The sequence below is a fragment of the Protopterus annectens genome, chromosome 7.part0 (assembly GCF_019279795.1).
Source record: "Protopterus annectens isolate FY-2018-M chromosome 7.part0, PAN1.0, whole genome shotgun sequence".
In the NCBI taxonomy this organism is placed as follows: domain Eukaryota; kingdom Metazoa; phylum Chordata; order Ceratodontiformes; family Protopteridae; genus Protopterus; species Protopterus annectens.
In genome coordinates, this window is record NC_056739.1 from 1,755,245,384 (window position 1) to 1,755,257,974 (window position 12,591).

A 12,591-nucleotide genomic window follows, 5' to 3' on the forward strand; every position below is an offset into this window, starting at 1 on the left:
AGTAGATGACAAAAGCATACCCTGAGTATACATTATAGGAAATATAATAAAATTCCATTCTCTATACTTAGGGTGCATGAATATAAAGTTACGATAGCTAATAATAATATTTAATGGGTAACAAACCATATGTTTAGGTGTAATAGGTGAAGTAAAAATTTATTTTAGTAACCATAACATGGAGTTATTTACAATCATATTTTTATGTGCTAAGGAGATTTTCATGAAGTGCATACTAATTAGCTCCCAATAATCGTTCCATTTTGCGACATATGACTGATCTATTAATAAAGTAATAACTTTTACAATAGAAGAGATAGTATATAAATTAAAGTCTGGAAAAGAAATACCCCCTTGAGACCAGCTATTAGTATGTTTCTTTAATGCAATCCTAGGTCTATTAGGTGCCCATAGGAAATTTAACATTAGTGTATTCAGTTTCTTGATAATTATTTTTGTAGGTGGAAGTATTATTGATTGTATTAAGTATAAAATCTTGGGGAATATTATCATTTAAATAATTGTAAGTCTCTCCTCCATAGTAAAAAACATATTATTCCAGGTATTAAAAAGATTTTGTATATTAAGAAAACAGGTATTATAATTATTATATATAATAGATTTAATATCTTTAGATAGTATTATACCTAAATAAGTTATCTGACCTGAATTGGGTACATATTTAGTAAAATCACTAATGAGAATATTTTTTCGTGTATATATAAGTAGTATTTTAGTTTTTTCTTCATTGAATATTAAACCAGAAATACTTTTGAAATTAATCATTTTATCAAATAGAGACTGCATAGAAGAATTAGATCCTGCTGATGTAATTAGAACATCATCTGCAAAAAGTTGAATTTTGGATGTTGTATTTTCATCTATTTCAAAACCCTCTATGTCAGTACTGTTTCTGAGCAAATTAGCCCAAGACTCCATTACTAAAGTGAATAATAGTGGAGAAAGTGGACATCCTTGTTTTGTACCTTTAAGAATGGGTATTTTTTGTGAAACATATGTTCCTACCTTAATATAAGCCAACGTTCCTTTGTATAAATGCTCAATTAGATTTACAAATGCATCTGAGAAGTTTGTGCACTTCAGTAAGGTAAACAGATAGTCCCAACTTACTGAATCAAATGCTGAACTTATATCAAGACTAATAAGTGTTAAATCTTTCTTTTTCCTATTTGCAAAATCAATTAATGTTAAAGTTCTTCTTATATTATCAAAAGTATTTCTATTTACAATGAAGCCTGTCTGATCTATATCTATAATGCCGGAATGATTGTCTTCAATCTATCAGCAAAAATACTCATAAACATTTTATAATCAACATTAAGTAATGAGATGGGCCGATATGAAGTACATCTAGTTGGATCTTTATTAGGTTTTAAAATTGGCGAAATAAATGTATATTGCCAAGATGGGGGTTATTAACTCAGCTTGGGCCAAAATAAAACCTTATGTATTAATGAATATGTACTTTTAGAAAGGATTTTATATATCTCTGGTATAATACCATCATTACCCGGTGCTTTGTTTGATTTAAGCTTATTTATTTGTGTAATAACCTCTGTATATGAAATACTTTTGTCCAATAGTTTAATCTGTTGTTTATTGCTTTTATTCATGTTTGTGGTTATAAACTCCTTTATTTTATCTTTAGGTTCCATGTTAATGTTATTATTGTTAATATTGTGAAAGTGATTTCTAAATTCATCTAGTATTTCTGGTAGACTAGAAACATTCTTCTTTTTCCTTAGAGAAAAGATTTCTTTGATATGGTTTTGTTTATTCAACCTTTTTGTTTTATTTTTACGTCTATGTAAGTATTTGGGGCTTATTGAGTAAGACAAAAACTTGTATTTCTCTAGAGTTATTTTAACTTTATGAGTTACAATTTCTTTGTATTTTTCATTTAGTTTGTTTATTTCTTCAATGACTTTCTTATCCATAATGTTTTCTTTATTATTATGTTTATAAGAGTCTAATTTACTTTGAATATCTAACAATTCCTTATCCCAAGATTTCCTTTTATTATTATACCATCTTATACTTTGTCCATATAGATATGATTTTAAGACATCCCAAACATAGACAATGGGGACTTCAGGAGTATAATTTATGTCTAGAAAATGTTGTACTTCTGAAAGTATATATTCTTTATAGTCTTTTAGTTGAGTTAAGTATGCTGGTATCCTTTTGATCTGAACATTATGAGTATTTTTATCATGAATTCAAAAACAATTGAATTATGATCAGATATAGGACATGAAATGATTTTGGAATTGATTAAATCTGTTACCATCTGGTTAGAAATAAAGACCCTATCTATTTTTGAATAGGTTTTGTATCTGTTAGAAAAAAAGGTGTATGGTAATGATTTTGAATCTATCTGATTATTAATATCATTCAAATGATAAGAATTAGCAAAATCATTTAAATGTTTTGCATTAGATGTAATTCTTCTTTTTCCTATAGTGGTAGTATCACTTTCATGTAGTATACAATTAAAGTCACCAGCTAAAATAATATCTCCTATAGAGAATGATATGATCTTATCAAGATGATGTTTCACTGTATTAATACCAATTCCAGGTATCCAATATACATTAATTAAAGTGTAAGTCTTCCCATTAATTTGTATTGTAACCATACAAAACATTCCTTTGTCATCCTGATAAGACTTAATGGTTTTAGGAATGGGCATACTTTTATTCCATAAAATAGCCACTCCTCTTTTTTTCTGAGTGTGCTCCGAACTAACCAATACTGCATATTTGTTTGTGGCTAGTTTATCAATATCTTTTTTCAAGAGATGGGTTTCTTGCAGGAAGACTAAGTTGGCCTTATGTAAATTAATGTATCTTATTAGGCTTGTCCTTTTACACAGATTATTCAATCCATTAATGTTTAAAGAAATTCCTTTTAAAGATGTCATTTGGCATTTTTAAAACTTAAGAATCTTATGATCAAAATAGCAAATAACAACATAAGTAATGTTACATCTCCTCCTTTAGGTGTACCTTTAAATATAGCTGTATTTATTGAATCTCTTATGGGATTTTGTATAGGATTCAATTTTGTTTGTAGTGACAATGAGTGTACAAAATATATTGTGGATGTCAAAACTATATACATATAACAATGAACAAGTGAAAATAATGTAAGGATTAAACCTTGCATCCAGCCTGGAGTTAAAAACTCCAACTTAGAGTAGTATTTACCACTCAAGTTAACCCCCTACCCTAAGCAGCAGTACCTCAGCTACCACCTTATCAATTTAATACTGGTTATATTTAACTTAAATTAACAGTTTTCAATTCAATTATCTAGCAAGACAAGACTACACATTTGATAAAACAGCATCATATAAACTAAAATAAACTTTTTTTTTAAAAACTATTCATACTACTATATACATCTATGTAATATAATACACTTGTATTCAAATAGCATTCAAATAAACTTGATATTAGGAACCAAGAGGAGAGAGAGAAATAAAAGACGTGAAAGAGGGAGAGAGAGAGTGAAAGAAAGAGAGAGAAAAAAAAAAGGAAGGCATATTTACATATTAATTTATTCAAAGTATGTAAAAATAAGTTCTAACATTCATTTAAATCAAAAACTTTGGCTAATATGGTTCAGACATTACATATATTAAGATGCATCTATTTTCTGTCATGTAAATGCAGTCAACAGCTTCCAAAAAAAAAAACCTTGAATTGCTTGTATATGAGCATTTTACTCATACTCATTATTGTCAGTAGAATAAAATACTATATTTATAGAAATTGTTATAAATCATACTGCATAGTTATGCAAATTCTCAGAAACACTTGCATTATTGTAAAAAAAAAACATCTGTATTTTGTATGTCTATACTACTGCTTTAAAATATATCACATGACAATTTCTTCCAGTATAGAGTTATAAAGTTATTTATGGTTGTCAATCAGATGAATTAAATGAGTTATAGTAATGTATATGTTTGAAACATAAGTTTCCAACACAGATTAGTATGCAGCAGTCAAGTAGATTTTCAAAAACAGTTGAATAAATGTTTCATTTTCTATGCCTTCTAAAATAAGACATTTACTTACTACAAGAAACTGCATCATTTAAAATCATTATAACTGACATATTTTATGAATTATAACATAGATATTTAAGTAATTATATAAAATAACTCGCATTTAAATGTCAAAGAGTTCATTTTCCTTCACATAGTCGCATTTGCATCAGTTCTACTTCCTGGTAGAGTGTTCTTCCTGAATCTGTGATGTGTCAGTGTGATATCTGGGTCAAAGGTCAGATTGACTGCTTTCAGCTTCTCTGTGAGAATTCTGAGAGTTGAAGCTTTTGAAACAGCTCATGGACACTGTTCATGAGGTAGCCCACATCCCAGATTGTCCCCTTAACATTTTGGCGGGAAACTTGTTAAAAACTAGTGACAAACATTCATTTAGCAGTGTAAATGCATCTAAACATGACAAAACCTTCGCAATGTATTTTACAGGTTATTACAGACACTATGTAAGTGAAATTAAGCCCAAAGTTATTAATAAGTAATAAAACTCAATATTTTTGTCCCAACTCAATTTTTATGCAAATCTTATTATTTACTGTGTCTATATGATCAAAAGCATTTCTATATATTAATATGAGAAAAAAAATAAAGAGAAAGAATAAAGAAAAGAAAAGAGAGTAGGAAATAAAAGAGTGTAAAGCAGAAATAAAAAAAAATGTAAGAGAAAGCTATAAGAAGTATATACAATGGAATATTACTTACTGTTTATATTAATAGAGTTAAAAATAAAACATATTATTTACTATTATTTAGTTCTAATTATTATTAGTTAAAGCATGACAGATTATTTACAAACAAGCATAAGCAGTATAATCAAGAAAGTATAATTAGGAATAGCATTTGAAGAACATATAAACTTTTAACAAGGAATAAATATGTTATTATTCCATTTATCATATTTTCATTACTCTTCTGTCCCTGCCCTCCCCCACCCTTTACTCACTACATAATCTAAATAGAATGTCATTGTTTAAACAAAGAAAAGAAGAAAAGGAGAAAAAAGAAGAAAACAAATGTATCAAATTACTGACCTTACTTCTCTTTTTCAGAAAGAGAAACAAATTGAATAATAGCTTGTTGTTAGTGCCTCAGATATTTTGACTGGTTATGAAACAAAACATTTCTTTGCACACAGAGAATAACTTTGATTAAATCTTTTTCAGAACATTTGTGGCTTTCTGGAAATGCAGGAACTATATTTAAAAAGATTAATAATGAAGTAAAATGATGAGAGAAAAAAAGAAAAAAAAAACATAGAACAAATCATTTGTTCTTTAGTCTCTTCTTCTTCTCTGAAGTCTTCCACGAAGTTTCAGTTGCCAGTCTCTTTAATGAAGGACTAGCCCATTCCATTTCCTCTATTTTATCCAAAATCCTATTCTCTTTGATAAACAGTAAAGCAGAGTCTAAGTCATCAAAAATTTTAGGACCATCAGGAAGGAAGATTTTTAGCTTGGCAGGAAACAGAAGGTATGTTTTAAACTGTGCTTTTTTAAGCTACCTTATTAGTGGCAGAAAAACTTTTCTTTTAGCTATTACCAAGGAAGTATAGTCATTGTCAAAACGCACAGTTGTCTCATTAAACTTAACAGGAGCTTTAGCCCAAGCAGATTTAAGAACCATCTCTTTATCAAAAGATGATAGAAATCTAACTATAACTGATCTAGGATAGTTTTTGTTAGAGTTAGTATTAGCTATAGATCTATGTGCTCTTTCGATACCAAAAGAGAATGCTTCTGGTAAGTCTAAAGTTTTAGGGAGCCATGTTGTTAAAAAAGAAGTAATATTGTTACCTTCAATATTTTCTGGCAGTCCAAAAATCCTAATGTTATTGCGCCTAGATCTATTTTCCAAGTCATCCAGCTTTGTTTGTAAATGTGTATTTTGTTTCAGCAGAAACTCAATGTTGATTTCCTCTTCTTGGATTCTATTTTCCATGTCATTCACAGCCTCTTCTATGCCTGTCATCTGGATCTTCTGTTGTTGCAGGTCTATATGTAACAAGTCTATTTGTTTTGTAGTTTTTTCTATGAAGGTATCAATTTTAGTATCCATTTTATCCATCTTAGCAGTAAGTTGCTGGATTATAGTTATCAGAGACTGAAATTCTTTCTTGATGCTGGAGTCTTGAAAATTTGTCTTACTGGAACTCATTTCAGACTGATAAACTGACAGGAAAATTTCCAATGTGATTTCTGACAGGAATATTGTTAAAATTTCCTTTCTTTTTTAGATATAGTTCAAGAACTATATAAAACAAACATATTTAGAAAGAAAATTACTTTAAAAATTATTTTTTTAAGTAATTAATTCCTGTCAGTGTAATGAAATTGGTGGAGCTGAAGAAATCTGCTGCTATCCTGTGTTCATCCTTGGCCACACCCCCTTAGCCAGAATTCTTGAGTGAACAGTTTGAGAAGTATGCTTACAAGACAGCATGTCCTAAACTGGAGTAATATGCTGGCTGTTATGAACTCATGTGTTTCTTTGAGATACCTTTAACTAAAATGAAAGTAAGCAATTATTATAAGGGAAGAATACACTGGCTTTGTTTACACTTTAAGTGAACTCCATGTTGTGTTTTCATTGCGATAAATAAAATGTGCTTCTACTAAAGAGACTTTCTTCAGTATTGGCTATACACTCTACAGATATTCAATGAAATTTTATATTATTGAGGTCTTAATAATTTTTTCATGGCCTCTCATTATCCTGTACTGTTCCACTGGTAATTAGTCAAATATTCCAGTATTTTAATACTAAAAAATATAATAATAGTATATTAATATATTAATCATATATCATTATCATAGTAATATTCCACTATGAGTTTGAACATTTGTGAGCCATTTATCAACCTTTTGTACATGTTATTTTGTTTTCAGTGGTTTGGTAACCTGGTGACTATTAGGTGGTGGAATGATCTTTGGCTCAATGAAGGATTTGCCTCTTATGTTGAGTACCTCGGAGCTCATGAAGCTGAGCCCACATGGAATATTGTAAGTATCTGATCATGTTTTTATTCACATTCCATTCTACTTGTACAGAGTTTTGTTTGTACTGTTCATAGTGTTTGTGTGGCAGTGCTTTACTATACCTGCCTCTTGTTTCACTGCAATGCAACTTAAGAAGGTTACAGGAAGATTTCCTTTGTGGCAACGCATTGAAATTCACCTGTTTTCCTGTGGGGAAAAGACATGTAAAAGTTAAGGGTGGTCAGTATAATAAAACATTGCAGTTTCTAGCTGCCTGCACCATAACACAAAAATCTGAGTGTTATTTCATTACACATTTAAATAATTAATTGGTTGTGACACTGCTTACCATTTCTCATTTTTTTAGTTTTTCAGTACTTTTATAGTAACATATACTGCAATGTGTAACACTGGAGAGAGAAATTTTGATCTCAAACCACTATATAACTTTATTGTAATGCCAGTAGCATTTGGAAAACAAAGAATTTTTCCCCTCCTTAGAACTGACCATTGGCTGCTGCCATAACCTCTCCTGCTGCATCCAGACTGACCTATGTGAGTAAAAAGAGTTTTCTTGTGGCAGCACAATGCAAGTAAGGAAGCATTTTTCTAGATAGGCCTATGCCCACCCTTGCATGCAGTTGCATCCCCTATGGAAAGATATTCAATGTGCCTTCAGGGTATCATCCATGCCATCATGTGTGATGCAGACAATACCTTGCTCCCCTTGTAAGAGGCACTCCCTTTGCATTCCTGGCCTCCTCCAATGATCAGCTATGGAGGTGTGCTCAGGTGCACTCCCCAACAATGGACACCCACTGTTTCACTACATTGCCATTAAGCAGCCAACATGAAAATCAAGCTTGGCTTACCTGGACCATAGTCATTTCTTTATCCTTCTATGCCTCTGTGAGAGAAAACCAAAAACGCAGAATTGTTATATACTTTACTGTGCATACCATCAGTAAAGGGCAGTTCATGACCCACCTTCCCCATCAGCTTTTGTAACTCAAAAATAGGAGGGGTGTTACAGGAGGAACTAGCCTCCCTCCTTATTAATGAAACAAGTAATATACCAAATAGGATAACTTTTCAAATAACTGAGCACCTCTATCACCACAGACAGATAGCACAGACACACCCATGCGTGCGCACACATACACACACACACACACACACACACACACACACACACACACACTTGTAGTTCTGCATGTATTATACATGAGAACAAATTTAATAAGGGAGGGGAAGTTAGGTATTATGAAACACTGATGACTCTGCTGCCGTCACACCCTACTTTTGATTCTGTTACTCCTTAACTTCTCTCTCTTTCTCTTTTTTTTCCATTTTTTTTATTTTGCAAGCGCTGTCTGTGTTCATCTTCAGAACGGCTGCACAGCCAGAGACTCTCACACCAACTAGTAAAAATAGCAACAAGCCACAAATGCAAGTAGAAGCCGCCAAAGAAAACTCCAGGAACCACGCCAGTAGTAAAAAAGTATTTACAGCTGTTTTATTAAGTGCTTTTCGTCCCACACAATTGTGGGACTTATTCAGATAAAATCAAAATGAAATAAACAACATTTATATTAAATAAAATGGTAGATCATGTGCTCACAACAACCAATAAAAAAATGTTCATTTCCACTGAATTTAACCCCATAATACCCAAGGAAAATTCCAAATGTTTTCCTATAGCATTTTATTAAAGCAAAACATCCGCTGACTATGCACTACTAAATGCACACCTACTTACTAGTTTGTATCAGTCCATCTTCTTCTTCTTCTTTCGGCTGCTCCCATTAGGGGTCACCACAGCAGGTCAACTGTTTCCATTTCTTCCTGTCCTCTGCATCTTGTTCTGTCACACCAACCACCTGCATGTCCTCTCTCACTACATCCATAAACCTTATCTTAGGCCTTCCTCTTTTGTTACCTGGCAGCTTCATCCTTAGCATCTTTTCCCAATATACTCTACATCCCTCCTCAGCACATGTCCAAACCAATGTAATCTTGCCTCTCTGGATTTGTCTCCAAACCTTCCAACCTGGGCTTACCCACTAATATACTTATTCCTAATCCTGTACAACCTTGTCACACCCAGTGCAAATCTTAACATCTTCAACTCTACCATGTCAAGCTCTGACTCCTGCCTTTTTGTCAATGCCACTGTCTCCAACCCATATAACATAGCTGGTGTCACTAGCCTCTTGTAGACCTTCACTTTCACTCTTACTGGTACTCGTCTGTCACAAATCACTCCTGACACTCTTCTCCAACTACTCCATCCTGCCTGTAATCTCTTCTTCACCTCTCTTCCACACTCACCATTACTCTGAACTGTTGATCGCAAGTACTTAAACTCATCCACCTTCGCCACCTCTACTCCCTGCATCCTCACCATTCCACTATCCTCCCTCTCATTCACACACATATATTCTGTCTTAGTCCTGCTGACCTTTATTCCTCTTCTCTCTAGAGCAAATCTCCACCTCTCTAGGGTCTCCTCCACATGTTCCCTACTCTCACTACAGATCACAATGTCATTTGCAAACATCATAGTCCACGGGGCCCCCTGTCTGATCTCATCTGTCAACCTGTCCATCACCATTGCAAGTAAGAAAGGGCTCAGAGCTGATTCTTGATGTAATCCCACCTCCACCTTAAACGCATGCTTCACTTCCACCACAGACCTCACCGCTGTCACACTACCCTCGTACATATCCTGTACCACTCTTACATACTTCTTTGACTCTCCCAGTTTCCTCGTACAATACCACAACTCCTTTCTAAGTACCCTGTCATATGCTTTCTCTAAATCCACAAAGACACAATGCAACTCCTTCTGACCTTCTCAGTACTTCTCCATCAACACTCTCAGAGCAAACATCGCATCTGTAGTGCTCTTCCCTGACATGAAACCATACTGCTGATCACTAATCATCACCTTCCTTCTTAACCTAGCTTCCACTACTCTTTCCCATAACGTCATGCTGTGACTGATAAGTTTAACCCATCTGTAGTTACTACAGCTCTGCACATCGCCCTTATTCTTAAAAATCGGTAGCAAAACACTTTTTCTCCATTCCTCAGGCACCCTCTTGCTTTCCAAGATTTCATTAAAGAATCTAGTTAAAAACTCCACTGCCATTTCACCTAAACACCTCCATGCTTCCACAGGTATGTCATCTGGACCAACAGCCTTTCTGTTCTTCATCCTCTTCATAGCTATCCTTACTTCCTCCTTGCTAATCCACTGCACTTCATGATTCACTATCTGCACAACATCCAACCTTCTCTCCCTCTCATTATCTTCATTCATCAACCTTTCAAAGTACTCTTTCCATCTGTTCAACACACTCTCCTCACTTATGAGTAAGTTTTCCTCATTATCCTTTATCACCCTTACCTGCTGCACATCTTTACTAGCTCGGTCCCTCTGTCTAGCCAATCGGTACAGGTTCTTTTCTCCCTCCTTAGTGTCCAACCTTTTATACAACTCTTCAAATGCCTTATCCTTAGCCTTCGCCACCTCTCTCTTTGCCATGCCCCTCATCTCCTTATACTCTTGTCTACTTTCTTCATCTCTCTGACAATCCCACTTCTTCTTCGTCAACCTATTTCTCTGTATACTCTCCTGTACTTCTTCATTCCACCACCAGGTCTCCTTGTCCTCCTTCCTCTTTCCAGATGTCACACCAAGCACCTTTCTAGCCATCTCCCTTACTAGCTCTTCTGTAGTTACCCAGCTATTCAGTAACTCTTCACTGTCACCCAGTGCCTGTCTTAACTCTTCCCTGAATATCACCTCACAATTACCCTTTTTCAATTTCCACCATTTGATTTTTGATGCTGCCCTCACACTCATCCTCCTCTTCTTGATCACCAATGTCATCCTGCAAACCACCATCCTATGCTGCCTAACTACACTTTCCCCTGCCACCACTTTACAGTCTCCAATCTCCTTCAGACTGGCCCTTCTACATAAGATATAATCCACCCGTGTGCATCTTCCTCCACTCTTGTATGTCACTGTATGCTCCTCCCTCTTGTTAAAATATGTATTCATCACAGCCATGTCCATCCTTTTCGCAAAATCCACTACCTTCAGACCTTCTGCATTCCTTTGTTTAACACCATACCTACCCATCACTTCCTCATCACCTCTATTCCCTTCACCAACATGCCCATTGAAATCTGCTCCAATCACCAGTCTCTCACCCTTGGGTACAGTCATCACCACTTTGTCCAACTCACTCCAAAATTTTTCTTTCTCATCCATCGCACACCCAATTTGTGGAGCATATGCACTAACAACATTCATCATTACACCAGTCCATGAAAATAGAAAATAAAAAATACATGAAAAATGTAAAAGTTGTAAAAAATGCTGTCAAAAATGCATAGTGGATGTGGTCCCTATCTCATCAAGCTTTTTAATTTTAAAATACAAAATATGGAATAAACTTAATTTAAACCTGGATAATGACAAGCACTTGTATGAAGTTGCCAAAGGAGCTCCAGTCTCTCCAAAAGGAGTGAATCTTGGCCCCCTCTCCCATCCGATAATACATAGTCTATTGCTCTGAACTTGAATTTATGGTTTGTAAATTCTCTAATGTGTCTAGCCAAGGCATTTTCCTCCTTGAACCTACTGATTTGATGTAAATGTTCATTGACATGCTCCCTAAGTCTTCTATCGATTTTCCCAATATAGAATGCAGAGCATTGCTGGCATTGTGCTACATATACCACAAGCTTGGATTGGCAATTGAGTTTGGAATGAGTACAATATTTCTGCTCTCTAATCATATGTTTGCAGTAATGGCACATGTTACATTTAAACATTCTTTCCTGTTAAAAGAAATCGGATTATTTCACTCCAATATGATTTTTAAATTCTGGCCTTGTTTGAAAATCACTTGAGCTGACTCTTGAAGTTTCTGTCTAACTGTTGTGTCATTCCTTATTAGCTCTCAGTTTATATTAATAATGGAGTAAATTTCAAAGGCATGGATACCATACTGGGTGATTAAACTATGTGAACTCTATGTTCTGTGATCTCTTACTTCACCATTAACAACATTGGTAATATGATCCGCCCTGTCCTTGTATCCTAAAATAGGCTTGTATACACCTATAGTTCTTTTGTATTGGACCTCCGCAGTCAGCTTACAAACCAATGTGTCTGGGTAACCCCTTTTGGGGTTTATTCCCAAATGAAGTTTATTCCATATTTTGTATTTTAAAATTAAAAAGCTTGATGAGATAGGGAACACATCTACTATGCATTTTTTACAGCATTTTTACATTTTTCATGTATTTTTTATTTTCTATTTTCATGAACTGATATAAACTAGTAAGTAGGCATGCATTTAGTAGTGCACAGTCAGTGGATGTTTTGTTTTAATAGAATGCTATAGGAAAACATTTGGAATTTTTCTTGGGTATTATGGGGTTAAATTCAGTGGAAATTAAAAGTTTTTTTATTGGTTGTTGTGAGCACATGATCTACCTTTG

The 12,591-nt window shown here is 34.0% G+C and overlaps 1 protein-coding gene across 3 annotated transcripts in view; it reads left to right on the forward strand.

Moving 5' to 3' along the window:
- Positions 1-12,591, forward strand: part of LOC122807225 (alanyl aminopeptidase, membrane) — a 1,192,582-nt gene that overhangs the window by 839,134 nt on the left and 340,857 nt on the right. For all 3 annotated transcript variants that reach the window (XM_044078301.1, XM_044078300.1, XM_044078302.1), the window contains one exon: positions 6,979-7,092. In XM_044078301.1, the coding sequence (XP_043934236.1) occupies positions 6,979-7,092 (114 nt within the window). The remainder of the gene's footprint in view (positions 1-6,978; positions 7,093-12,591) is intronic.